Source organism: Colletotrichum paranaense (genome assembly GCF_030867605.1).
Source record: "Colletotrichum paranaense strain IMI 384185 chromosome Unknown Scaffold_11.1, whole genome shotgun sequence".
Taxonomy (NCBI): domain Eukaryota; kingdom Fungi; phylum Ascomycota; class Sordariomycetes; order Glomerellales; family Glomerellaceae; genus Colletotrichum; species Colletotrichum paranaense.
The window spans coordinates 1,567,999-1,595,915 of record NW_026848969.1 but is presented as its reverse complement, the minus strand read 5'-3'; the positions used below and the strand labels follow the sequence as shown (position 1 = coordinate 1,595,915).

The window sequence follows — 27,917 nt, the reverse complement described above, 5'->3', positions numbered from 1 at the left end:
CACGCTTGTCATTCGCGGCCAAACCATATGCTCTCAACGTGCTGTCAACGTGTTGTGAAAGAAAAATTCCGAGCATACACCTCGGTCTCTAAACTCTCAGCTCTCAACCCCTGCTCGGCAGATCTGTTTGTTCCTTCATGTTAAATGCGAGATGGCGCGCCATCCGCATATGTCCTGCCCAACGTGCCACCATTGTCGTCATGCAGTATGCCCGGCCCACTGTCGTTGCCACCAATTGAACTTCATTTCAACCGAGTCGACTGACACGAGAAGCGACGTCCATTGAGGAACCCCTGAAATCTGGGGCACTGCTGTTCACTACGGTTACTACATAGGGTCTAACCTCAGAATTGTATTGAGCAACGTTAATGATACATGGCAATGTCTGACGAGGACTCACAGCGGGCTCATGACATAATCACCAATACGATGGGTTCCATCTTACAACATATGCTGCCAGAATAAGGTGCTGACACCCCCGATCTCAGCTCCGAAGTTGGGGACCGATCGGCCTACAAGAATCGGAGTCCATGTCCCGCCGGCGGGCCGCTGGCCTGACTATGCTCGTGTCACTCCGGTCTGACTGGACTGCCTCATTTTCCCATCAGTTTTTTGCCAATAATAGAGAATTGAAGCCAAGATCTCAACGTGAATCCCTCAGGATTTGGTTGAGACATCCAAAGTCCCGTGCGGCAGGGATGAAAAGCCGAGGCACTTACCGGAAAGGGTAACCTAGCCAACCTTAACATGATGACGACAAGACCCGAGGATAGGGCTGAGAATGTACTGCCTAGGTGACCCGTCCATCCCATTGGAGCTCTGACTACGTTATATCTTAACCTCACCTCGTCTCCCTCCCGTATCTCTACCTTGAACGTTGACTGTCACCCTTCCCCGGGATTCTTCATCGGATAGTTGGTCGCAAAAAGCAACGGTCGCTGTCGAAAGTTTCTCACACACGACAACCCAAATCACACTCACCATGGCATCAAACCAGCCCACCGGCGCTGCCGGACCCCTGCCAGCCATGCAAGAGCTCTCACCCACGACGTTCCTCTACGACCCGCCCTCATCCGTCCCGGACCCGAACTCACCCAAACTCGTTGCCATCTTCAGCTGGATGTCGGCCCAGGACGTCCACATTGCAAAGTACACATCGCGTTACATGGCAATGTACCCCTCCGCAAGCATCCTTCTCGTGAAGTGCCCCTTCATCCACACCCTCTCCAACCGCATCTCCAAGCGGCAAATCAAGCCAGCGGTGCCCGTGATCCGCTCCGTAGCAGACTCCGTCCCTCCGCCGGCCTCGTCCGAGACAGGAGCGGGCCAGCGGGCCCCGCAGCTCCTCTTCCACGTCTTCTCCAACGGTGGCGCCACCAACCTCGCAAAGTTCCTTGAGCTCTACGCCGATGCGGATCGCGCAGGCCGTCTGGAGCTCCCGCCGCACGTGACGCTCTACGACTCTTGTCCCGGAGGATTTCACTGGATGCGGAGCTACCGCGCGATCTCGGCCTCGATGCCGCGGATCCTGGCGCCGTTGGCTCATGTCTTCATCGGCTGGTTCTGGCTGTTTCACGTCCCGTTCGGGCGCGTCGGGTTCTTTGGCAAGATGTGGGCGGCGCTGCGGCAAAAGGCGCTTTTGGGCAGTGAGAGGCGGCGGGCGTATTTGTACAGCAAAGACGATGAGATGATTTACTGGGGTGATGTGGAGAGGCACGCGGATGAGTCTGCCGAGGTCGGGTTCAAGGTCCGCAAGGAGAGGTTTGATGGGAGTCAGCATGTTGCGCATGCCAAGTTGGATTCGTCGAGGTATTGGGGCCTTGTGAAGGATGTGTGGGACGAGGACTTGGTTAAGAAGAAGGTTGAGCCGCCGACGCCGCCGACGAAGTATGCTGATGCCCCGTCAGAACGAACGCCCGAGAACGCTTCAAAAACTGCCGACAAGACTCCAGAACCTGTGAAGATTGCAACAGAGCCACCACAGGCTGCTTCGGAGGCTCCAAAGACCAAGCCAGAATCACTGAAGGCTGTTCCGGAGCCGGCTTATGAACAACGCAAGCCCGCACCGCCGCCACCGGAAGTTGCACCTGCAAGACCGAAACGGCAACCAACGCCGCCTCCAACCATTCAGTAGGCTGGTGATGTACTTACTTTCGTTGGCCGAAACACTTATCACTTTCATAGATGATACCTTTCCTTCGCCTTCACATGTATAGATTGGGATACGCGTGGGCATACCGTAGACTTTCTTGAAGAATTATACCATGTCATAACTGGGTGCGAAAGCCTATCTTTTGAGAGATCTCATTGAAGTGATGTGAACTTAAGATGCACGTGCTGCCTGAGAGTCAAGGCGGAATCTAGTAAGTCCTCTTTGTTTGGATTTGATGTACGACTACTGATCTTCTCGTAGTATCAGCGGCTATTGTTCTGTGAGGAAAGGTTGATCGGAGTATGGGCGTGAACTGATGGTGGCAAGCCAATGCGATTCTATCAAGAAGCAGTCCTTTCCCGCCTTGCGCTCACTTTCATTGGTAGACGTAGCGCTGGTCTGACAATTTGAATGATGTGGTGTCGGGTCTCAATTGGCTCTTTCCATGCAGCACATTCAGCCTGCAGGAAAGCCTGACGCTTGGGAGGCACTGCTGGGGCTTACTTGCCACGCAGCCTGCTTAATTCGGGCGTTGAAAAGCGCTTCAACTCCCCTTCGGTCTGCCCCTTAAGGCTGGCTATCTGTTCTTCTGAATTGTAGCAGAGCCTTTCTTGACGACCATCAATCCCTTGACCCCTGGCCTGAAACTTAAGTTTGAGACCGACAGAGATCACCAGTGACTGAGGGAAAGGTTCGACCTCCACAATGGCGGAAGCCTTCGGCGTTGTCGTCAGCGCCTTCACCGTCGTCGAGATTGCCGGCAAGCTTGGTTCCAGCACAATCAAACTCAAGAAGCTTTGGAACGAAGTCCAGGACGTGCCCCGCGAGATCAACCAGCTCGTCGAACAGGTTGACATTCTTAATGCCATCCTCACAGAGATGGATGTGGAGCTCAGTAAGGCGGGCACGCCGAGTATTGGCACTTCAGATGCTAGTCTGAGATGCTGTCAGCAAGTGGCGAACGAGCTGGAGATACTGGCGACAGACTTACAACAGCAAATTCTTACCGCGAAGAAGTCACGGAGGAGCATAACAAAGCTCAGGGTTACACTTAAAAAGGACCTGATACAGAGCTGTCAGCAAAAGCTACACTTCGCCCTGCAAATGGCGTTGCTATCACAAAATACGAGGATATTGTAAGCGCATCGATTTATTCGCAAAGTAGACATTGCTAAAGACGTTTCCACTGCCTCCATCGCAGGTAGGACCGAGCCAACTATGAGTGACGCTGAGACACCGAAAACAACCGCATTCACTGTCGAGGCCTACTCAAACCGACAAGTGCGGCTAACAGACGAGCCAAACTTCGAAAATGTAGCTTCTGTTAGGAAAGCATCCAGAATGGAGCCACTCCACAATGCACAGTCTTCCTTCTTCGGCGGCTTTACCAGTCGGACTGTTCCGCACTCTAAGTATCACGACATTCAAGGTGGGTGCCTATGCAAGTTTGTGAAGTGCAAGGGCTATATTAATACTTCGCAGTATACCAGGCACGATTACAGCTACCCTGGTGGATGTCAACGAGACTCTGGGATATTCAGTCATACCGAGCGCATGCTGGATGGAAGTTCTCCCTGAGAGTTTGGACAGTCCGACCTCGCCATACTCCTATATTCGATCATACACGGAACGGCGACTGGACACTCGCGCTACGTGAAATCGAGGAGCATCGGGCATCTTTGTTCGACCGTGACGATCAGGGAGCCACACTGCTTTATGTATGCGCCTCTACGTCAATGAGAATTGAACATACGACGCTAACACAACTTTAGTATGCAGTCAGTTGGGAAAGAGTCGAAATCATTCGTCATTTGCTTGGTATGGGTTTACACTTCGACGACATGGATGGCCAAAGCTTTGGTTTCGTTCCATATTTACGCATTTTACGCTTATGCAAACCGAACGAAATATTGGAGCTCTTCAAAATTTGGGTTCACGTCGCCCTCGATGACTGCCTGGAAGATTATTTTACCCCAGGCGAGACCACCGCGAATCTATCTGCCATCTCTAGCTTTATATGGACCGAAAACGAAGTTCACCAATACATAACGAGAAGCCTGGCGACCACGTACTATCAACTCCCGCTGAAAGTACGTTACGCGCATTTAGACTGGTTCCATGTCGACCCACAGATCCTACTACACGATATACAGCACGATGGAGGTATCAAGCCCGCTGACTTCAGTGTGATTCTCGATACACGAGTAAAAAGCTCTCTAGAGAGCCTCGTAACGTGGTACGTAATGATGCAGGACTCCGATGAGGTGTCTAGCTGGAGAAAACTTGTGCGGTGGGTTGTTCAAGGAGTGTCCTCTCAAAGGCTCAGCATGCAGATGTCTTTTGATGCCACCGAGGAGAAACCCCGTTATTACACACCACTCATTTCCGCGCTTTACAAGACTTTTTGGGATCACTCAGAATATAAACGCAAAACCTGCCTATTTCTACGAAAGTGGCTGGAGGACGTGCAGATCTCAGGTCATGACCTCGAAGAATACGGCCGTCGAGAGATGGAGTATCTCAAGCGCGAGGTGCGGCTGCAAGAAGAACGTTTGAGCACCCGGTTTGAAGGTATGATCAAGCCTAGTGTGCGACTGGTATCTTTCACTTATGGGCCAGAGCCTGGAGACTGGAACCTTGTCTGGAGTCTGGAAGCTGAGGAATACGCCGGCGAGTTTTGGGATCTGGTCGAGAATCCACCTTTACATCTTCCGGGAGGATGGGTGGACGATGACAGTTCGGACGATGGCTGGTGATAACTCGCATCACGGGGAGCATACGGCCATGGTCCCTTGAGTTCTTGGAGCCATTCTTCTTCAAAGCTTAGCTTTCGTTAAGTTGGTTTCCGCCTGTGCCTTGGCTGCTGTCTACCTCACAACATCATGGAGTCTTGGAAGTTAGAAGACGGGCTGGGAGAGACAAGGAACTCGCAAGACATCTAGGTCTAATATGTACTCCTAAATATAATTGCTGGTTTGAGATGTAACGGTCGTTACGGAAGTAAGCTAGCTGTGTCGCCACAAGTTAGTTGAAGTTGGGCAATTTCACCAATCGCGATCTGATGCCACTTCCAGATGCATCAAAGAGTATGGGTCAGGAACTGGTCGTGTGTTGGGTGTTTCCTAACCACTGGATGGGAAGTGCGCAGTTGCGCACTCGAATTTCGTATCTCGCAAGAGACCTAGGAAGACCTTCCGTACCAGGGCTGAGTGGTTAGCCTCAAATCAAGCAGACAGCTCAGGACGCTCAACCAATCATGGCTCAACAATCTGCAGAGTACCCGAGGTAGGCTTTTTCACTTTCCCTCTCGGTTTCAGCTCAAGACAGGCAATGTATGCCAGCAGGGCGGTCAGCAACTTGGTCATCCTCGCAGGAGCCCATGTGCGCAGCTGCGCGTTTGGTGAACTTTGGCGCTTGCGGAGCCATAAGAGGGCCGCAGTTCTCACCCAAAATCGACTCATTGTGTTTCCACACAAGAATAAATCGATTCTGTTATCAACGAATCTTTGTTTCGAGGCTTTTCTCCAATCCTGAACTTGCGTCAGTACATTCAAGTACGTATATGCTGATAGCGGCACCAAATCAAAGATTAACCAGAGAAAAGAAGGGAAGCTATTCACCTCATTTGAGCCGTATCAACTATGCCTGGGTCAAGACGTGCAACGACATCCGCAGAGCAATGGGACAGCCTGAGAGAGCAGATCTTGAAGCTTTACACGACGAAGACCCTGGACGAAGTCATACAAGTACTAAAAGACGAACACCATTTCTCAGTGACGTGAGTTTATATCGATGTTTCGTGAGACACTATGGTACATGTATGCTAACGGTCTAATTACAAAGTAAGAGGCAGCTCGTCTACAGACTGAGCAATTGGGGATGTGCCAAGTATGGAAAAGCTCGCGAAGGCATCCCAGCTGACAAGACTGGTGAAGAAACAAAAGAAACCACGTACACCGACTCAAACGACCCAGAAACACATCTGGAGACAGTGCCGTCTTCAGGTGTACGATTTGCCCCAAAGTCGGATCATCCGAGCGACGCGTTGAAGTACCGCGAGATCACTCAGCTTCTCGTTCAGTACATCCACGAATCAATGATATCAGGTTCCGTATTTGTCGATCTTGCAGACCATATCAGCCGAGGACACCGTCTTTTCAAATGGGCCACTGAAACCGATCGAATAATCGATACCATTCGCCTCAGCCACGGCTACGACTCTGCAGTATTACTTAAGCCGTTCCGGGACAAGCTGGAAGCTCTTGATGAACTCATCGTGGATGAGTACCCTCATCTGCTGAGCACACTCCTCGTCGTCTGGAAGAACACTACACAAATTACCGACAACGCCGCCAGCAGTTATTTCATCAGCAAGGTCCACAACCTTTGCCAAAGACTCCTGGGACGCCAGCATGTGATATCTGAGATCTTTGGGTGCCTGAGACATGGATCTTTCGATCCAGCTTCGTGCCTAGAGCGTCTTGAAGTCCTTCCATCGGAGCTCTATGCTCACAGGTCCCAAGCTCTTGTGCCAAGCTTCGAGAAATATGAAACCAGCGACTACCATACTGCATCCTCACTATACTCGGCTACGGACAGAAATAGGGGTCATCGTCCTGGTGGTACCCATCCTGGTTTAATACCTAGTAGTATATTCCTCGTTCAACGCAGCAAAGAAGACAATAAGAAATATCCATGGCCGCAGTCCTGGACAGGGGGATGGACTAAAGCAGCCCATGAAGAGCCTCTCACAAACAAATTGGCCGGCGTTGGAACGCATCTCAATCTGTCGGCGCGGCCTCTCGTTGCCAAAAGACCTCCATCGAGCATTCCTGAACGCCTTCAATCGGCCAAAGATAATCCCGATCTGCTCGCTGTTGGTTCTCAGTACTCACTTGCAGCACACGCAGATAGAATACGCACAGGAAATTGGAAAGAAGAGTGGAGCGCAGCAGCCAACACTCCTCCATCAGAGAACCCAAACACCCCAACCCAGGTTGACGTTGATACACGGATGGTTGAGGATGAACAATCGATGTCCAACGACGAGGAATCCGATGTTTCGAGCACGTCGACGGCGAATGAAGGTCAACGAGTACGAGCTGTGGAGGAGGAGAAGCGCAGGACGGTTCAGATGGTAATGGATGTGTTTCTCCGCGATTTAGACAGGTATTTGGAGGAGATCACAGGCAGCCTCCTGGACGTCAAACTGGAGGATGAAAGCGAAACGAGACAAGTTCCATTGCAAGCTGAGGGCTCGACTGCACGCACAGAGAATCGAACGACTCGAAAACGACCAAAGTTGTGCGGTGAGGGGGGGAGTGGCGATAAACGGAAAGAAAAGGATCGTGCTAGGGACGAAGACCAAGGCAACGAAAGCGATGAAGGCGAGGACGACGGCGAGAGACCCCGCAGAGTGCCAGACATGAAAAGTGCGCCCAAGGGTGTGTTGCTCGCATGCCCCTTCTTCAAGTGGAACCCTCTTGGTTACCAGAGGAAAAAGGAATGTGCAGGTCCTGGGTGGCCTACAGTTCATCGCCTGAAGTCAGTTTGCTGCCGTTGACCTGGTGTTCTACCAGCCTCCTTCGCTGACACACTAATTCCAGAGAACACCTCTTCCGCCGGCATGGAAGATTACCTTTCCAATGCAGCAGATGTCGGCAATATCTCAAGACGTAAGCCGCGTTAGACTCGCACCTCAGAGTTGCTCAGCTTTGCGAGATCAACACCGAAGCGGACCTGAGCGGAGAGTTTAAATTTGGACCCGACATTGAGCGTCTCCTTAGGGTCAGATCCTCACCGAAACTAGCTGTGGAAGAGAAGTGGAAGCAAGTATACAAGATTCTTTTTGATGTAAGGGAAGATGAAATTCCCACACCTTGTAAGTGGGGATCCAGTATAGTTGTACGTCAGACGGAACTAACACTCTACCTTTGCAGATTATGATTATGGCATCTCGGTACTTGATCGAGAAGAGACTTTAATGGAATTTGCGCGCCGTGACATCGTGATTCGCGTTCGGCAGCACATCGAAGCTGAGGTTGAGCAAAGATTTGCGGATGTGGCACCAGAGCTTATAGCCGAGCTGAGGGATATCGTCCGCGGTGTGTGGCCCTCACTGATGCAAGACTTCTATAGGGGCCAGGAGCAAACTAGCACCATCGACCGAGAAGAGGCCCTTATGAGACCGCCTCCGCCACAGGTTCTCAATGAATTCTCGACAAATACAGTTCGAACACGGGGCAACGACGAGGGAGGGATGGCTGTGGTCCCAGGAGACGTTCCTAGTACGGATAACAACTTGACGGGAACCTTTCCCCTCGACTATTCGCAGCAGGAATCTTATCCTGCCTGGACGGAAGCGAGTGGCATGAGCACGCTGAATCACGAAATAGCGGAAGGAGAGCAACTTTTCGACTCCGCACTGTTGGGTGATGACTTTGACTTCGAATTTCTCAATGATGACGGAGGCAACGGCGCGCTCTGAGAGCAGCACTAGAGTGAACATGTCCTAGTTAAGCTAGGATTAGACTCAATTCTAGAGCGACTCAATTTTCTCTCGTATGAGCTTCTTGCAGGCTGATAAACGACATCATGGGAGGGTAGAGGTGCCATATAATGCATCATGTCATTCGTTCGCTCAGGTCCGTCACGATACATGGTTTCGTTCCACGGTCGACTGATGTCCAACAATGACATTAGGTCGGATCATACAGTGTCCTCTACCTCATCTGACCGTGCAGTAGCGGAAGACCTCCGGCTCACCCCATGAGAACCTCAAAAGTAGGACAACGGATGGGGTATTGAAACGAGGGCTTATGCTGCGAAATCGATTACGCTTTTGTATTAACTGTAAAGTCTTCTTTTGTCAAAGAGTGATCCATCGTGGCCTTTCCATGCCCGCCAGGGAACATGGAAATCAGAGACGTGTCGTACATCACCCGCATGCCAAGAGGCGCGGATCCCCTCGCTAGGAGCCCCTCCCGATCGCCACGCCACTAACGTAGGTAAAGGTAGACTAGGGTATCTCTCCTCTCCCTCAGGAATGCGGCGGAGAGTCCGCCGCAGGCCTGCCACACACACACACACACCTGTGACCTTGAAGCCCAGTGTGCCCGCCCAAAAATAACATTATCGCCTGCCCTTTTGTCCTGATCGTCGTCGTATGCGTCATGTGCCTGTGATGTTGCTGATGTGGCTCCAATCGATTGATGCCATTGCCAATGCCGCAAGTGCGCAACATCATCGCGTCCGGTGGTATCCCGAGTCCTGAAACCCCCAATGCCATTTTGTATGTATTTCATGTCGAACACCAAACGCCTCGCCAGGAGTGTAGAGAGAGGGGGGGGAAAGGAAGAGATGGACAAATATCCTCTCTAAAGTTCGAACCGTGTCATAACTCCATCATTATCGCAAGCTTCATCAAGCTTTTCACGTCCTCGCCTTCTTCTTCTTCCTTCCCTCCCCTTCGTCCCGGCCCCTCTTGCTCGAGCCGGGTTGTGGTATTGACGCCGATGACGACGATCCTGCTGCTGTGTATGCTGCTGATGACGGGTGTTGGTATTGCTGATACTGCTGATATTGATGATGATACTGCTGAAAATCCTGCTCACCAAAGTCCATACCGGCAACGCCTTCGTCCTCGCCGGCGCAGGCGTCGCATTCCTGGTCAAAGGCGTGTGTCTCGACGTCGACGCCACGCCGACACGAGCCGAACTTGTCGGCGTTCTTGGCCTCGAGGCACGAGAGCTGCTGGGAGAGGTCGGCCCAGGTGAGGGATTCGTTGCAGCGGGTGCAGGTGCCCGCGAAGAGCACGAGGCGGCACATTGTGTATGTATGTGTTTCTTTTGTGTTCTCTTTTGAGGCGGGAGGTGATTGAGGCGCTGTTTGGAGGGAGTTGTGAGGAGGACTGGGTACGATGTCGAGAGGGGAAGAGGTGGCAGTGTGGTTTTTCGAGTTCCCCCAAGCCCCAAAGTGATCCCTGGGCGAATGAGTTTGTTTTGCGAGTGTTCAATCAGGTAGGTAGGACAAGGGGAAAACGACAAAGAAGGATTTGTGCTTGTTTATCGACCGTTTGGAAGTTGAATCCGCAATGACCTTACGAGGGGGTAAACAAGGTCTTTCGAGAGTAAGAGAAATAAGAATTAGTCGGACACGGTTCGAGGAGAAGGAAAGAATGTTGAACGGCAGAAGAAGGATGAACTAAAATCAATCGTCGACGGATGGGCAGCCACAAGCTTTCAGAGGATCGACACGGGGGGGCCCTAGCACATCTCGATAGAAAAACGCGACCTGGAGCTTGACGGGTTGTGTTGACACACTGACAGGTACGGATACACCAGGACAGAATCATAAGGGGGGGTAGGGGTGTGTGTGAGGGGGGTGAGGGGCCGACGGGTAGAGAAGTCTGAGGAGAGACAGACAGAATCAGAGACAGGGAGTTCGGAGAGGAAGCGAGAAGAGCTCATGCAGCCCAAGCCCTCTCCCGGAAGTGAACTTGAGAAGAAGAAACGAGGTTCGAGGGGAAGAACGACGAAGAGAGTGAAAAAAGCAACAATCATAGATGAGCAGGAAGCGCCCTCTCTCTCAGAATCTCTGGCTGCCAGCCTGCCATCCACCATGCAGCTCGCCAACAGCCAACCGTCTTGCAGTAGACTATTTGCAGGATGCGGCTTAGCCTCGCCCTTGCGCCGCCGCTTAGCTGCACATCAAGACGCGAGACGAGAAAGAAAGTGAGAAGCGAGCTGCATTCGCTGTTGGCTGTCGAGTTGAGTATCCTGCTTGTTTCTCTCTCTCTGTCATGACTGTTCTGTCTACGCAGTATGCCATGCCATGCCATGCCCATGTCCATGCCCCTCTCCCCGTCTATCCGTGTGTGTATATGTGTGTGTGTGAGATAGTGCTCCAATTCTTCTGCACACCCACCCCAGCACATCCACTCGCGGCCCGCGGCACTCTGCCGGGGAACACAGACAGGCCTTCCCATCGTGAGGAACGATGTCCTGTGGAGTTGATGTATGTATGTAAGAAAAAAGGCCTTTGGCGGCCACGCTTCATAGGATCACGAAAAGGAGGGGTGGGACGGGAACGGGGGTAGAGCGAGGCGAGAGGGAAGAGGGCATCTTGCCCCGAGACATTTCTTGCAGTGACATTCCAGGCACCCAAATTCTGTTCAGCGTGTGTAACTTTTCTTCTCTGTGGAGATGAGGTGATTTGAACGGAAATGGCTTTTCTTGTTGTTTCCAACGGCGCTGAGACACTGCGCCGAGCCTTTTTCCTTTGGCCTCTGCGTACGTAGCACGACTTTCGCCAGTACAATACACAACTTGTACGGAAGATCCAAGAGAAGAGTAGGCACGGGATATCTTCCACCATTGACACTTCAGAGTCGAAGATCGAGAGTCAGAAAGAGATGTGCGGGAGGCACGGGAGGCACGCGGCGCAAAAACAAGCTTTGAGATGGGATTGTCTTAGGGCCGGGCGAGAGAGGCAGAGCATGGATCGCGAAGCGAGCAATGCAACATGCCCCTTTCAGGATAGCTCCGGGATCAAGCTCCCTTGCAAACGGCAGACCTCAAGTTGTCCCCTCCCGAGTCCCGCATTCCGCTGTCTCTATCTCTAAGTGTCTCTGAGTGTCTCCCGCGGGGATCAGCAGTTATGTGTCAGTCTGCTCTCTCTCAGGGAACAAACCCCTCGATCGTCTGGCCTTATGGTCCAAGATAGCTATGGCGATGGTTTCGAAATGCTGTTGTTACATTCAACACAGCCTCATGCCACAGTGCTACCCAAAATGCTCCCCCATATTCTCCCACTCTTGCCCCCTCATGACCCCCCAAAAGTCATCCTGCATTGCAACCTTGGATCGGCACATGCAAGGCCAGATAAGGCAGACGGTTCGAAGGGAGCACACAGTCCGACAATCCGCCTTCCGCAGAACAACATGCGGGCACGGGAGCACGTACATCCGCACGCCTTTTCTGCTCGAAGAGCCCGTTTTCTCTCCCACGCTCGCTGGCTCGAACGGCCTAGACCCTTGACCTATTCTGAATCAACGACGCTGTTCAGCGTCCGTTAACAAACTTTCCCAAAACGTTGACTCGGGTACACCAACCTGAGGACCTCGTGCTCGTGCGCCTCTTTCTTTCCTTTCCCCGTTGTTTACGGAGAAGTTAGAGTGGTCCTTTCGGTTTAGGCCGTCGCCCATCCGTCACTGAGCGCCTGTTACGGCCGGCCGGTGGGATGACAATATCCGAACAGAACAGGAGTGACACCACATATCCTGACCTACCGACGGATACCGGTACATCTTTCAACGGCCAACAACGAATCGGCTTCTGACAGACGGCAGAGTCGGGGACTCGACCAATGCGGGGGGAAGGGAGAAACGCAGTCTCTTGCGCATCTCTCGTCCTCCCCTGCACGGCATGTCAGTTCATCACGTCTCTCTGTTCCCACACCAACCTTAACCTTACTTACACTCCTCGCTCTCGCCTAATTCATATCAGTCAGACATTGACAGGTAGGTAGGCGACGCATGTAAGAAGGGCGGTTGTGAGTTGAGGTGTGCGTACGGGCGACCACACACGCATACACGTCCCTGCCCGACAAATGTCTCGCGTGAGATTTGCATCGAAGCACAGCCAAACTCTTGCCTGTCTCGCCCGTGAAAAAAAAATAAAACCAAAGTTTTGTCAAATCGCCTGGCAGTTTCTTGGCGTGGTGTCGGAGATATTTCCCGCCGCGCAGAACTTTCGGCTCGCTCGTCCTTCCGCACGCGTCGACTGTGCAGATCGCAAGCACCATTAGTTTTTAATTTCCAGATGAACCGTTTAGAGAGCTTACACACCAACAACCAAATGGAACCTTATCGCCAAAGAGATTCAACAGGGAGATTCAACAGGAAGATTGAGATAGGGTGAGAAAAAGGACAGAGCACACGGCGCAGCACAGACTTGAAGCTCGCAAGGACATTTCACATGCATCCAGACAAGCAGACAGATGAGGGTAAGAGAGATAAACCTCACGTACATCAACCATGCACATGCACCCGCACAGGCGAGAATATCTACACTTGATCTCACCTTACTTTCACACTTGCCCATCACCCAAAACACCTGCGAGATGGAAATCAAAACTTCAGTCCATATACCGCAATAGTCAACTTGCAGCAAGATTTCTGAAAAGCAAATCTTAAGCCTGATGTTTCCCGCAGTCCGCATCAGGGCCGATAAGCGAGAGAAAAAATAACATGTCTGTTCGATGACACCACGATTTCGAAGGACCCCTTTTTCCCCCTGCCTCACACATGTCTCTCTGTTTCTGATGCTCTCCCAGACAAAGTGCCATTCAACGGCGAAGATCAATCAGAGTTTGCTTCCTGCCACGCCACGCCACGGATACTACCACACTCGCTCGCGGCTCAGTCCCGCACAGGCTCCTACAGATAATGATGAGCATGCAAGAATCTCTGCCGCGAATATCGGCCCTGGTCTAGGCCACGGGCTTAACATGACCGTCCATCGTCCACTGGCCACCGGTCCACCCCGAATGTAGTGTTACAACGCCGGTCGCATCAGCCTGGATTATTATTGACAATCACTGATGATGATCATCCTTCACCTTCCCCTGCTCTCTTCTCTCCTGCTGATCCGGCTTTAATTGCTTGTGACAGTCACATCAGTCATGAAACCAAGAGGTAGGCAGAGAAGATGCAGATGATGTATGACACTAGAGGTAGAGAGGGCGAAAGAATTTCATGAAACGAAGATTCTACGATCATGGGAGGTCATTCTCACACATCACTTACAGTCCGTCAATCGCTCTCCAAAGCCATCTGCTTCACAATCAATCCATCAGTCTCCGTACACAACACATCGACACATCATCACTATAGTCCAAATCTCATCTGTACCTTGCAAAATTGAATGACTTGGTCTAATCCCTAATCACATCTTCCCATCTCCATGCAAACATCTCCATCCCCACCCCCATGTAACATTTGAAGAGTCCAAATCATTCACCCTCTTTATCATGTGAAGATGACTACAACTGCCTCACTCACTCAAGCCTGGATGATCTGGGCCTGCATCACCTGACCAAAGAAAAAACAAGGTTTCCCTCATGCCGCCATCTTACCCCGTCACGTCTCGGGAGGCACAGCTTCCTACACATCCGGGGCGACCACAGCGCCAGCCCCTCAGCACGTGGCATCACGGATGTTGCTTATCTTGTACCTATTTTCAAACTTGTTTGTTGAGCACTCAACACTACGTTCACTCTGTTTCGACGACAGGGTCCTGCTAAAGAGACGTTTCCGGATCATGCGTACATTTGTCATTAGTTGTCAAACAGGTTTGTTCATTGGAGCTGAGGTGTGAAGAAGTGTTCCCTTGAGAACGCGAGTGAATAAGATCGCATGCGATTTACAAAGAATCTTTTTGCTCTAGGACTCACACATCACATGTGTCTAACAAGGTCGAGAAAATTCATTTGACTCGGAATTAACTATTATACAGAGTGCGCTTTTTCTTTTTGTTTTCCCTTTGCCTATTTCGCGTCCCTAGTTGCGCTTCATCCACCGGAAAGCAAAGAAAATTGGGAATCAATTTTGCATATCGCATGAAAAGATGCCGGTCAGGCATTGTACCCACGAAGACTGAGAAGGGAAGATGGACTATACGATAGAACCCGTGGAAGCGAGCTTTACTCGGGAAAAATGTGATCGTGCATCCACGGAAAGATTTAATCGAAAACCATGCAGATGAGGTGGAGGCGGATGCCATTCCTAGAGGCAGAGTATGTCCTCAGGCGAACCACACCCGAGTAGTGCCCTGCAGCTGCATCATGACAGCAGGCAAGGGTCTCAAAAGTTCATCATGGCCACTCTTGCAAATGTTCCACGAGGTAGTAGGTGCCAAAGTTGTCAAGTCCAGGAATGCTCGCAAGACCCAGCAAAAAGGTGTCCTTGCCGTCACATAGGCGTCAGGAGCGTGCATCATGGAGAATGTGGAGTAAGTCCATGTTGCAGAGCAGCATTGAGCACCATGTCCATGTCAAGAGTCGAATCCAGTTCATGACAGTCAAGGATCATGTGCAAGCGAGAACGTGCCATCATCATCGTCAAATGCCAGGTTCAGTGCATCGAGATATCAGCGCGCTTAAGCAAAGCCAGAGGCAGCTTGCCTAGCTCTTCCGTGGGTGGTCCTCTCCCCCAATTCGTGATTTTGTCCAAAGAAAACAAGGTGGGCGCTGTGCTGTTGCAAGTCCAGCGGGATGAGAAGGTATCAGTCGTTGAATGGTTCGTAAATGCGCACTGCCATGAGCCTCCATAGTCAACGTGCATGTGCGGTGCTTCAGTATACGTAATGCGAAAAGAGGCATCAAGTCGAGGTCCAAGGCAAGTGATCAATCACATCACACGAGCATGTCCCCTACCGGAAAGGGTGCATGCAAAAACCTCTATGAGGCTCCAGGAGGCGCTGCACCGGGCTGACCGGCCGCACCGCCGCCTTGTTGTTGCTGATAAACGAGGGACTGGTACCAGAGGGCAAGGTAGTTCTGGTATCCACCATCTACAGAATGTTAGTATACGATACCAGTTGCTCGCCGTGTCATTGATAGACTTACATTGCGCATATGGGTCGGCTCCGTCGGCTCCAGCGGGAGCTTGAGCAGCTGGTGGGTTAGCAGATCCTGATGCTGATGGGTTAGATCCCTGTTGAGAGTAGCTTCTATCATAGTCTTGGTTTTGACGACCGCGACCACCGCCACCGCCTCCAGAGTTCTTCTGGCGCTGTTGTCATGTTAGTTACAGTTGGATATACGGTAGAATCGAGGCCTGTCACTTACCACTGCGTCAACCTTTTCTTCAATCGCCTGCTTGGCTCGGGCGATACTATCGCGCGAGCCGATAAGGGCAATCTCGCGCTGAACCTCGCCTGGACCGGAGGACTGGGCAACATTGATCTTGCAACCAGTGCCGTTCTGCATATCACGGATGGTCTCGCCGCCCTTGCCAATAATCATACCCACAGCCTCGGATGGGACGTAGATGGCGTCGTTGATCTTGTCACCGCTGCCGCCGCCCGCTCCACCCATGGGCCCAGAGTCTCTCTGATGACCACCACCGTCGTGTCTCTGCGGCTTCTTGGTGGGGGCTGCAGGTTGGCCCTCGTTTCGGCTGTCGCTATCCACAATCTCCATGATCAGATCCTTGGCTTGGGCAGCTGATTCACGAGAGCCGATGAGGTTGACAGGTCGAAGTCCATTGACACTCTTGGATTCACCAACAATATTGATGTGGCAGCCAGACCGCTCCTGCAAATCGCGAATGGTCTCGCCACCGCGACCGATGATCAGGCCCACGGTTCTATCGGGTACCATAATCTGCATGCAGTCCTCGCCGTCGCGAAGAGCTGCAGCTCCGGCTCCGGCAGCGGCGGCAGCGGCGGCAGCGCTTGCTCCAGGTGGTCCGCCGCGGTGGTCGCGAGGTGGGGGTCCCTTGGGGTTCGCAGCGCCACGGTTGATGGCGCCCATGCCACTATCGTCGATAATGCGGTTGATGGCCTCCTTGACTTCACTGCGCTGTGCCCTGGGACCACTGATCTTGCACTGGCGGAAAGGACCATTATCGCTGGAGGGGAGGAACTGCACCCGACAATTGGACTCTGACTCGATGCGACGAAGGTTTTCGCCTTGTCTACCGATAATGAGACCAACAAGGCTCGACTCAATCTGAATTGTCTCGGCGTTGTCGTCACCACCGCCACTTCCTCTCAGCGGAGATCGCTCTCTGCCGTTAGAGTTGCGAGGAGAGAAAGTGCGACCACGCGGGCCAGGGCTGTAGGATCGCTCGCGGTGACCATAGTCTCGTGGAGCAGGGCGATCGTCCCGGCGCTCGTCTCTGTAGGGGTTGAAGTTGTCGCGGAACTGGTCGCGACGGTTGGAAGGAGAGCGCGACCGCGAGGATCGGCCGTAGGCTCTAGAATCCTGGCCGCGGGGGGCTTCGTTGGAGTAGACGAGGGGTCGGTCGTAGGATGCCACGCCCTTCTCAGCAGCGAAGGCCTTGGCTTGCGCGATGGCATCGGCGATGCTGACTGTGCCAGAGTTGACGGGTCGGATAGAGCTAAGATCCAGACTGCCGCTGGATGTAGGCTGGGGAAGTCCCGGGTAGCCACCGCCGCCGCCGTACGGGGGCGCGTTCTGCTGGGGCATCGGGGGGTAGGAAGGAGGCGGCTGGCCACCGGGAGGAGGATAGCTAGGCGGCATGCCGGGCTGTCCTTGGGTCGGCGTCGAAGATGTGCCTCTTTGTGCTGCGCCTGAATGAATAAATGCGATCAGTCTGTGTTCGAGGGTGCAGAAACAGATTCGTGTCGTGTCTCGGGTACCTACCTAGGGCAGCGAGGATGGAGGAGATGTCACGAGGTGGTTCGGCCATTGTGGCTGTCGCGTATGCAGAATGCAGGGCGCGATCGAAGGTCAGATCGTGACTTGTCAAAGAAGAGAAAAGAGTGTCTGATCGTGTCGGAGGGCTGAAGACTTTTTGCGCGCAAGAGGAATTTTCAGCGCGGCCTAGAAATGAGTCGGGTTGATTCCGAGAGTGGGTTTGATCAGGTGACAAGGATGTGTGTCAATGCCAGCAATCACAAAATGAGGTCGCAAATCGGTCTCTGGACAATCACGGCCTTGAATTAAGGTGAGTCGCGAAGGATTCTCAGGTGTTGTCAGCTTGTCAAGATGTGCTAGGGCAAGCCGTGGTGGCACTGGTAGGAGATGTGATAGCGAGGTTTGAGTTTGGCGAGACCGCCTGCCGAAAACAGATTGCTCCTTGCTACGCAGCGTGGGTTGAGCTGTGAATATGATGCGCAAGGTCGGGCAGGGGCAGGAGGCTGGAAAGTGGCATGGATCCTGTGAAAAATGGGTGTGTCGGAATTTTGTTCTTCCTGTGCTTGACCGTGCTTAACCTGGAAGGCACGTCAGGCAGGTCCAAGTCGGGTCTGGGCCCATCACAGTCCAAACACGTGACAAAGGGATGGAAAGTTGGACTTGGGTCCGCAATTGTGGCACAGGCAAGCACAGTAGGTCAAGCCACTCTTCACAGTTCTCTGAAGAAGGTATGTCGTCACCGTAGAAGGTTGGAAGCCATGGGTGACTGCGCATCTGACGTGCAATCTTACTAGCCAACAAGGCGGTGCTAGGATGACTGAGACTGGAGAGTCTCGTACAGAGAGTTTTCAGGTGAGTTTGCAAAAATGCAGACTAGAGTGACTGGCTCAAGGCGCAGCTGAAGCAAGTCATGCCAATGCAATGCGAGACAGTTGGACGAAGCCGACTGACTTGTTGCAGCAATTATCAATAATGATGTAGTTCACTGTTAGACTGCAACAAACTTTACACACATCTCGTGTAATAACATGGTAGACTGAATGAGGAAGGCCCACGATATATATTATACACAGACCTGACCGTGAATGATTCTCTCATTTGGAGGAACAGATGCTTTCTGGACCAAAAATCGCAAGCGCCGGCCTCATGGCTGGCAGCCATGAATTCTGTAGCGAAGCGCCCATCGCCGCAGAGCGCGGGCCACCGTCGGCCAATCAATCCTTGCCAGCGTCAAGACTTGAGACGACCCCACAGAAAGAAGGAAGGAGTGACAGAGCGTGGGAGCTTGGATGCACAGGGCAAGTGCGAACTTCTTGTTTAGTGGAGCCACTGCCAATTGCCGCAAGACTCCAAGTTCCATGGACTTCCCTGAATGGTACCTGAATGATCTCGCGAAGAAGGGGCAATGGCACAGAAATGCAACTTGGAAGGCGACCTCAATGACCAATCTCACCCTCACCATCTCTGACTGCGCCTGCGCCTCTCATGGGCAAGAGGGGGCCAACGTCGGAAAAGTCAGGAAAGAAGCAGTGGAGGCCATCCTACGTTGCGTTCCTTCCTTGCCTTCTTGCCTTCTAACTCTTCTTCTTATCTGTGCCTGAAGAAAATGACCGGCCAATGCCATTAAACGAACATTCCTGGGATGCCACGATTTGTGGGATTTCGACAAGCTTTTCCTACCGTCTGACCAAGATCAGCCTCCAAAAGACCGTTCCTGTCGTAAACCGGTTTTTAGCATTCCGCGGTGGTCGGTGGCAAAGGCTTGGCATCGATCATTGCTTGTTGCTCAGCAAGGACCCCAAGGACAGACGACGAGCAACAACCAGTCACGAATCACAACACCAAGAAACCCATCTAGGGTCCATATCCACTCTTTTACCATTATCCTATCCAATTCCCGGCCATTCTTGCCATATGCTTACAAGGATTAGACGTTAGCGGCGAGAGCCGAACTGCTCTTTTCTCACGACGATTGGACAAAGTGTTTGGCAATACCTCCAGGGATCCCCTGCTGGCGCCAGCCATCCGCCGTCTCTTTTCGTCTGCTGGCTGACGATCTTTGCTCTGTTCCTGCTTCGCTCGCTGCGGTCCCTCACATCCTCTCCCCGGTCACCGTGACCCTTCGTGCAGTTTCCGAGAGAAAACCACACAAACCTCGCGACATCCCCGGATGCCTCCAGCAAATCCAGAATTGTCCAGACCAGCCTAACCAGGCCAACTCACCGTTTCTCCGCCCGCAACGGCACCAAACCCGTCCATGCCTCCTCCGCCGGGCACAGCCACCGGTAACCACCTGGTCTGCTGGCGTGACTCGCGACGGGGATGCCACTGGAGCGGCGCCGTTCACCTGGCGCCAGAACGGTACCTTATCCTTACGAGGTGGCACGGGTGGGAGGCTCTCCGCAATAATCCCCCAGTCTTGCCAATGACGTCGCAGCGCATTCTTGTCGTGAGCTCTCTGGATCAACCCGAGCCTATGAGCGAGACCAGGTTGTGTTAAAATGCCTTCTATCCTCTGCGACACCCCCGGAAAGGCGACTTTTGGAAAGATGGGCACCATTCAACAGTTGCTCCGTGGTGTCCCCTTGTTCAGTGACTCAAATCTCGACTTGTATATCACTCTCGAGTTCGCCCCCATTCATGAAGCCACCAACTGTTGGCCTGACTTGAGTAGGGCTATAGCTCTTGTGATACTGCAACTCAGTTTCACTCAGCAAGTTTCAAGCAAGAGTCTCATCGTTCGATAAGACCTCATTGTAGGAGCAACAAAATTCTACCTCACAACTCCTCACTCTCGCCAAGCGATCACATATCCAGCGCTCAGCTCTCAGCTCTCACCTCACACCCAGCCCTGGCTTCGACAAGACGGATCGAGTCTATCGTAACAGGGCGTAACGTCATCCGATCTAAATACGGGCAACACGACATCAAATCTCAAGAGCCCCATTTCGGCCTCCGAAAATATCGCCTTGCCTTAGCAGCGTTTGGGCAGCCGCTCATCGTGACCCCGGACGACAGATTTGGTTGGCTGAGAGCGTCCGTTGAGCGCGCTTAGAAAACGAGCCTCGCCCAGATCCCCATATCCACCCTCACCGGGTGTCGCCAAACGAAACAAAGATTTGGGCCAAGTCGAGGTAATTTCCCTTCAAGGCCACGGCCAAAGGGCCCATTGCTGGCTTTCTTTGGCATTGTGGTGTGAATAAGGTAAGCCGCCTTTGTTTTCTTTTCTCGACTTTGTTCCTATTGTTGCGCGCCTATTGCTAGGTGATCCTGTGGACCTGGCCGTGTTAGTCGGCTTCCTTTTTATTATGCGTATTGCCCAGTCATTCCCATCCTCTCTGGTCTCTGTCGTCCTTCCAAGTCATCCTCGTCCTGTGTATCCATATCTTCTCCCGAAAAAAGATACCCCACAATGAATGGATAGAAGCTTGTTCAGAAATCAGTGCTTGACGAGTTTCCTTTGTCGCTCTCTTTCCTTCCTCACTTTTTCCTCTTTCCCTCTTCGTGTCGAGTGATTCACCTAATTTCATCACCAAACTCCAACGATTAATTTTTCCTCGACGTCGACCGCCGTTCTATTTGCTTCATTTCTTGCATTCGCCTTTTTTCTTCCTCTTATTTTATCATTCATTTTTCTCTGCTGGCTCAGAAATACTCGCATCGGCTTCTTACATTCTTCGATAGAATCAACATGTTTTCCTCACGGAATCGCAAGGAGGAGGCGGCCTACCCGGCCGTCCCCGACTCCCTCAGGTCGGACTCGCTAGAGATGGCGGAACTTAGAAAGACGCAACAAGCGCGAGCCGACACTTCTCCCACCATAACACCATACCTTAGTCTCTCAGCTAGGCTCTCTCAGATCTGGCTAAACCGCTGGACGATCCTACTATTGCTCGTACTTCTCAGAGTCATCTTGCTCATCGCTAGCCTCAACGATAATGTCGACGACGCGAATCAAAAAGCACTCTCTGCTTGCACAAAGGTCGAAGATATTGGCAGCGCCATGGCCTCGATGCCTCACTATCTCTCTGTCGGTGTCAACGAGCTGTCGGCAAAGGGCATCGAGAAGACCCTCGACGGCATGGTTGCTGCTCTGGGTCTGATACTCACTGGTGTTCAGAATCTCATCATCTTCGTCATCAACATGATGACATCGATGTACACCTGTCTTATCACTGCCTTCATCCATGGCGGCCTTGATGTTGCCTCCGACGTTACCAAGAAGGTTACCGACGCCATGAACAAGGTGGTTGGCGACATCAGCAATACAATCGATTCTAAGGCTAAGAGCCTCTCTGATGGTATCAATAAGGCCGTGGACGCAATCGAAAACTCTGTCCTTGGTAGCGTTCTGCCCGACTTTCCCAAGGTCGACTTCTCGGGGCCTGTCAACGACCTGCGCGACATCAAGATCGACTCCAGCGGCTTCGTCAGCGACATCAACAAGCTCAACGATGACCTGCCTACCTTTGAGGAGGTTCAGAACTTGACGGCTCAGGCTATCTCGTTCCCTTTCAACCTGCTCAAGCAGACCGTCAACGACGCCTACAAGGGCTACAAGTTCGATCGATCAGTCTTCCCTGTCGCCCAGAAGCAGGCGCTGCAGTTCTGCTCGACCAACAACAACATCTCCGACTTCTTTAACAACCTCCGCGACATGATCCAGAAGGCTCGCATCATCTTCATTGTCGTTCTCTCCATCTTGGCTGTGCTGGTCATCGCACCCATGGCCTGGCTGGAGATCAGGCGCTGGAGACGCGAGCGAAAGCACGCTCAGATCATGGCCAGCCACCAGTACGACTCGATGGATGTGGTCTACATTGCTTCCCGCCCAATGACCGCTACCTGGGGCATTAAGATTGCTTCCAAGTTCAAAGGCCGTTGTCAAATCTTGGTCCGCTGGGCCATTGCGTACGCTACATCACTACCTGCTCTATTTGTCTTGGCCCTTGCCATTGCTGGCTTCTTCTCTTGCCTGTGCCAGTACGTCCTGCTCAAGGCTGTCGAAAGAGAGGTACCCGCCCTTGCCAACCAGGTCGGCGAATTTGCCGGCGAAGTCGTCACCTCGCTACAGGATGTCTCCAAGCAGTGGGCTGATGATGCCAACGGTGTTGTGCTATCAACGCAGAACGAGATCAATCAAGACATGCTCGGCTACGTCACCAACGCTACCTCGGCTGTCAACGACACGTTGAACACATTCACCAACACCATGACGACTGGTTTGGAGACTGTATTCAACGGTACCATCCTCATCAATCCCATCAAGGACGTTATTCGCTGTACTATTGGTCTCAAGGTCGAGGCTGTCCAGAAGGGACTAACTTGGGTCCACGATCACTCGCAGATCTCGTTCCCTCTCTTCGACAACGACACATTCAGCCTCGGGGCTCAAGAGTCCATCTCGGGCGACTCAGACCTCAAGACCTTCCTATCGTCACCTTCAAGTGTGTCAACCGACGAGGTGACTGGCGCCGTGACTCATGTTACCGATATGCTTCGTCGAGGCATCATCAAGGAAGCGCTCATCTCTACCGGCATCCTTCTCGTCTACGTCATTGTCGTCCTCATCGGCATCATCCGCGCCTTGGTTGGCATGGCCATGCCCGACAAAGGCCGTGGTGAGGGCGGGTTGCGCTACACCGGAGACGACCGCCCAGCCATGAGCCCGCGAAGCCCTCCCAGATCCCATGGCAACGACTCCCGCTTCCCACAGTTCGGTAGCGATGCATCTGCCGTGGATGATGACCACTACTCGGGCATGCGAGATGAGAAGGCCCTGAAGAAGACGAGCGTGCAGAGCGGCAGGGCGCAGCCGACGGAGGGTCATCAACGACAAAGTTCGTATGGACACCTCGACACAGCATCATCAACCAAGTTTTAGAATGGTATCTACGAAGTATTGACAAGAGAAAGACTAAAAGACCAAAAAAAACACAAAAAGAAAAAGACAGAGGTTGGAGACCTTGATACCTCCGGCCTGGGCTGGACCGAACGCCGAGAGATACCCCTCATTTACGACAGGTCTGAAAGAGATAACACGAAGAGCATGATATTCGGGCGTTGAAGCATGATTATCAGGTATACTTCAAATTTTGATGGAACGGGAACGGAATGGAGAGGGAATACTTCAAAAAGATACCAACGGCTCAGTCGCCGCACCGTTTGTTTTCGATTCTATAACGGATCTCATTTTTTGCGCTCTGATTGACACCAGTCATCAAACTTTTTCATTCTCTAGAATGAACTTTTGAGTATGCAGCAGCGTCACCGACTGCCAGAATGTCTACTCGGTATATACGTCTAGGTAGTTCAAGATTGAATATACTGCTAGCTGCAACCAAACACTCTATTCCGTGTTCCCTGATAGCGTAGCCGCTGCGGAGAAGTGAATGACTGATACCGGCCAGTGGCACAACCACAGCCCCGAGCGGTATTGCCGCATCTAAGGATCCGATTGTCATGATCATCGCCGGGAGTAAGCGGCGATGATAGTGACTGGTAAGTGCGGCGGCGGCGGCGACGACAAAGACGTTGTCATCTGATCGTCTTCAATCCTACGAGGCACCTGAACCTTCTCTGATAAAACTTCAACCGCTACCAATATCATCTGCCTCGGTGACATGTTCCGCGGTTTCTTGAGGCAGCTCCGTTGCCCTCTGACCAATATCACCATGACTTGCGGAGATGAACAGGCGTCGTGGGAAATTTGATATCTGATCAAGGAGACAGAACAGACTTTCGGGACAATTGGACCGAGTAACGGGAGCCCCCACGACAAGGCGGGATGTCACGAAAGAGCCTCATGAATGGGGTTCCCGATACGAATCTCATGGTATGGTGTCGCGTGTGTGTCACGAGGGTAAGGCACGGCGAGATTAAAATCCCATGTTTTGTTTGCCTGCCGGTGCGGGCAATGTTGGTGGAAGGTGGGGCGCGGATTGCTATGGCGGATGGCAAAAGTGGAGACTCGGGGAGTCTGGAATAACCTCTTTTGGGCATCTCCGCCCCGCCCTCCGACCGACTTTCTGGGGCGTCATCGTCCAGGGACTCCCGGCCCCACACCCGCCACTCTCTTTTGATGGGAACCGATGCCGGATGGTCGGCTTGTTTGTTCATGGTTTGAGCGATCTGAGTGGTTCAGGGCCTCGGTTCAGGGTTCTTTTGGACTCCAAGATTTGCCTTTGCTGAAGTGCCTAGCATCTTCGTTTCGGTGCCTGTACGGATAGGTACCTCATGCCCTTGAGGCTCAAAGGGAGCATTCCGGGGTATCGATCGGTGTGACTGTTGCAGGCCGTCCACCTTGGCGGACGATGAGCGGGCAGTCCATATAGCGGTTGAACATGGTCGTTTCCAGGGCTGCCCTGGGGGAAAACATAGATCCCAATCGCCCGGTGTTCTGCCCACTTCCATGGTATAGATACGGGGCTTTTAGGCACGGGAGAGGTGCTGAACACAGCTACAAGCAGCTGAATCGGGTGGACACAGGGCACGTCGGAGCTCCCGTCCCGTTGGAAGGTTCCTTTTTCACACCGTCCCGCCCCTTGGGCAGTGGCCGCTGCTGCTCCGACCGCAAGTTGTCCAAGGGAAACCGGCGCCCGCCCCAAGAGTCATTCCATTGCTCCTCCCCCACGTCTGAGATCATTAAGTACCTTTTTTCCCAGTTGAATTTCTTCCCCTTCGCCCCTACTTAAAACTTACTACCACCTTCAACCTTTCTCACATCTCAAGTTTTTTCTTGTGATACCAAAAAACCCCAGCGAGTCAAAAGTTGTTCTTTTACCCATATACCCCCTACCAATTGACTTTGTTGTTTCCTTCTACTCTCTATACCACTACACAACATGGAAGGCATTCGCCAAACGTTTGCGCGCTGCAAGGCCCAAGGAAGGGTGAGTCTTTTGCCCCTCCCACGTTGCTGTGCTGCCCCTGTTGCGATCGCGGGGCTCTTCACCCCGCCGCGCCGCCGACCGCTCCCAACGACGATGGTTTTCCGGCACCGCCAAGATCTCGCAGCAACGACGGGATAGATGATCAATTGGACTGGTCTGACATTGTTATGAAATAGTCTGCGCTCGTTACCTACGTCACTGCTGGTTACCCCACGCCTGAGGACACTCCTAATGTTCTGCTGGCTATGGAGAAGGGTGGCGCTGGTAAGTCCCTCCAAGAACTTTGTGCACTGGTAAAGGAACACCTCACTGACACTCTCAACAGATGTGATCGAACTCGGTGCCCCCTTCACCGACCCAATTGCCGACGGCCCGACTATCCAGACATCAAACACCGTGAGTAGTGGCCAGAATGGAAACCAATTGGGTATATAGTGAATACTGACGAGGGAAAACAGGTGGCTCTGCAACATGGCGTCACGATCGAGTCAACACTCAAGATGGTCAAGGACGCTCGCGACCAGGGCCTGAAGGCGCCTGTGATGTTGATGGGATACTACAACCCCCTTCTCAGCTATGGCGAAGAGAGACTCCTGAACGACTGCAAGACATCGGGCGTCAACGGCTTCATTGTTGTCGATTTGCCTCCCGAGGAGGCCATCTCTTTCCGCAAGCTTTGCACCAAGGGAGGGTACGTTCACACACCGCCTCTAACCACCTCGGTCATCCCGTACTGACGAACTGAAAACAAACAGACTTTCATACGTTCCCCTGATTGCTCCCGCAACCTCAGATGCCCGCATGAAGATCCTTTGCAAGCTGGCCGACTCCTTTATCTACGTCGTCTCCCGCCAGGGTGTCACCGGTGCCCTTGGCTCCATGAACGCCAACCTCCCCGACCTTGTTGCCCGCGTCAAGAAGTACAGCGGCAACAAGCCTGCTGCCGTCGGTTTCGGTGTCAGCACCCGAGACCACTTCCTCAGTGTCGCCCAGCTTGCCGACGGTGTTGTCGTCGGCTCCCAGATCATCACCACCCTCCAAAAGGCGGCCCCCGGCGAGCTCTACAACGACGTTGCAAAGTATTGCTCTTACCTCTGCGGCCGCGACTCTGATGAGACTACCCGCGAGGTTGGCATGGTCGAGGCCATGGCCGCCGCCAAGCAGCCCACCGAAGAGCCTACCGTCGACGACCGCATCACCGCCGACCAGGACAGTGAGCTTGTTGCCGAGCTCGCTGCCATGCACGGCAAGATCCCTGACCGCTTCGGCGATTTCGGCGGCCAGTACGTCCCCGAGTCTCTCATGGACTGCCTGTCTGAGCTCGAGGAGGGCTTCAACAAGATCAAGGACGACCCTTCCTTCTGGGAGGAGTACCGCTCCTACTATGAGTACATGGGCCGCCCCGGCCACCTCCACCTTGCCGAGCGCCTTACCGAGCACGCCGGCGGTGCCAACATCTGGCTGAAGCGTGAGGATCTTAACCACACCGGTTCTCACAAGATCAACAACGCCCTTGGCCAGCTGCTCCTCGCCAAGCGCCTCGGCAAGACCAAGATCATCGCCGAGACCGGTGCCGGCCAGCACGGTGTTGCTACGGCCACCGTCTGCGCCAAGTTCGGCATGGAATGCACAGTCTACATGGGTGCCGAAGACGTCCGCCGCCAGGCTCTTAATGTCTTCCGCATGAAGCTCCTCGGCGCCAAGGTTGTCGCTGTCGAGGCTGGAAGCAAGACCCTCCGTGACGCCGTGAACGAGGCCATGCGCGCCTGGGTTGTCGAGCTCGACACCACTCACTACATCATCGGTTCCGCCATTGGCCCGCATCCCTTCCCCACTATCGTCCGTACCTTCCAGTCTGTCATTGGTAACGAGACCAAGGCGCAGATGCTCGAGAAGAGAGGCAAGCTGCCAGATGCCGTCGTCGCCTGCGTTGGCGGTGGTAGCAACGCTGTCGGCATGTTCTACCCCTTTGCCAACGACCCCAGCGTCAAACTCCTCGGTGTTGAGGCCGGTGGCGACGGTATCGACACTGCCCGTCACAGTGCCACCCTTTCCGGCGGCAGCAAGGGTGTCCTGCACGGCGTCAAGACCTACATTCTCCAGGACAAGCACGGCCAGGTCGCCGAGACGCACTCCATCTCCGCCGGTCTGGATTACCCTGGTGTCGGCCCCGAGCTCAGCTCCTGGAAGGACAGCGAGCGCGCCAAGTACGTCGCCGCCACCGACGCCGAGGCCTTCATTGGTTTCCGTCTCATGAGTCAGCTGGAGGGTATCATCCCCGCGCTGGAGTCAGCGCACGGCATCTACGGTGCCATTGAGCTCGCCAAGACGATGAAGAAGGGCGAGGATATCGTCATCTGCCTGAGTGGCCGTGGTGACAAGGACGTGCAGAGCGTCGCCGACGAGCTGCCCAAGTTGGGCCCCAAGATTGGCTGGGACCTGCGCTTCTAAACATGGGGAGCAATGGTTAAGGGGCGGAACGGAATTTA

At 53.1% G+C, this 27,917-nt stretch overlaps 9 protein-coding genes across 9 annotated transcripts; 7 read left to right on the top strand and 2 right to left on the bottom strand.

Annotated features, from left to right (window-relative positions):
• Positions 1-982: 982 nt before the first annotated feature.
• CPAR01_12865 (uncharacterized protein) lies at positions 983-2,134 on the top strand (the record flags this gene model as incomplete). The annotated part of the gene is made up of 1 exon (XM_060497119.1): positions 983-2,134. One exon carries the CDS (start codon positions 983-985, stop codon positions 2,132-2,134), a length of 1,152 nt encoding a protein of 383 aa, XP_060344652.1.
• A 723-nt stretch (positions 2,135-2,857) lies between these two features.
• On the top strand, positions 2,858-3,207 carry CPAR01_12864 (uncharacterized protein; the record flags this gene model as incomplete). The annotated part of the gene is made up of 2 exons (XM_060497118.1): positions 2,858-3,047; positions 3,104-3,207. The coding sequence occupies 2 exons, from the start codon at positions 2,858-2,860 to the stop codon at positions 3,205-3,207; spliced, it is 294 nt and encodes a 97-aa protein (XP_060344651.1).
• Positions 3,208-3,370: 163 nt separating this feature from the next.
• Positions 3,371-4,908, top strand: CPAR01_12863 (uncharacterized protein; the record flags this gene model as incomplete). The annotated part of the gene is made up of 3 exons (XM_060497117.1): positions 3,371-3,581; positions 3,635-3,870; positions 3,925-4,908. The coding sequence occupies 3 exons, from the start codon at positions 3,371-3,373 to the stop codon at positions 4,906-4,908; spliced, it is 1,431 nt and encodes a 476-aa protein (XP_060344650.1).
• An 885-nt stretch (positions 4,909-5,793) lies between these two features.
• On the top strand, positions 5,794-8,639 carry CPAR01_12862 (uncharacterized protein; the record flags this gene model as incomplete). The annotated part of the gene is made up of 4 exons (XM_060497116.1): positions 5,794-5,930; positions 5,996-7,696; positions 7,855-8,033; positions 8,092-8,639. The coding sequence occupies 4 exons, from the start codon at positions 5,794-5,796 to the stop codon at positions 8,637-8,639; spliced, it is 2,565 nt and encodes an 854-aa protein (XP_060344649.1).
• A 944-nt stretch (positions 8,640-9,583) lies between these two features.
• CPAR01_12861 (uncharacterized protein) lies at positions 9,584-9,979 on the bottom strand (the record flags this gene model as incomplete). The annotated part of the gene is made up of 1 exon (XM_060497115.1): positions 9,584-9,979. One exon carries the CDS (start codon positions 9,977-9,979, stop codon positions 9,584-9,586), a length of 396 nt encoding a protein of 131 aa, XP_060344648.1.
• A 5,631-nt stretch (positions 9,980-15,610) lies between these two features.
• Positions 15,611-17,588, bottom strand: CPAR01_12860 (KH domain-containing protein; the record flags this gene model as incomplete). Its single annotated transcript, XM_060497114.1, has 4 exons — positions 15,611-15,723; positions 15,779-15,944; positions 16,001-17,469; positions 17,543-17,588. The coding sequence occupies 4 exons, from the start codon at positions 17,586-17,588 to the stop codon at positions 15,611-15,613; spliced, it is 1,794 nt and encodes a 597-aa protein (XP_060344647.1).
• A 1,948-nt stretch (positions 17,589-19,536) lies between these two features.
• Positions 19,537-19,965, top strand: CPAR01_12859 (uncharacterized protein; the record flags this gene model as incomplete). The annotated part of the gene is made up of 1 exon (XM_060497113.1): positions 19,537-19,965. A coding segment is annotated over one exon (429 nt), but the record flags the coding sequence as incomplete, so codon positions are not given.
• Positions 19,966-21,227: 1,262 nt separating this feature from the next.
• CPAR01_12858 (plasma membrane fusion protein PRM1) lies at positions 21,228-23,420 on the top strand (the record flags this gene model as incomplete). Its single annotated transcript, XM_060497112.1, has 1 exon — positions 21,228-23,420. The coding sequence occupies one exon, from the start codon at positions 21,228-21,230 to the stop codon at positions 23,418-23,420; it is 2,193 nt and encodes a 730-aa protein (XP_060344645.1).
• A 1,960-nt stretch (positions 23,421-25,380) lies between these two features.
• CPAR01_12857 (tryptophan synthase) lies at positions 25,381-27,879 on the top strand (the record flags this gene model as incomplete). Its single annotated transcript, XM_060497111.1, has 5 exons — positions 25,381-25,428; positions 25,605-25,692; positions 25,754-25,824; positions 25,887-26,119; positions 26,184-27,879. 5 exons carry the CDS (start codon positions 25,381-25,383, stop codon positions 27,877-27,879), a joined length of 2,136 nt encoding a protein of 711 aa, XP_060344644.1.
• Positions 27,880-27,917: the final 38 nt, after the last annotated feature.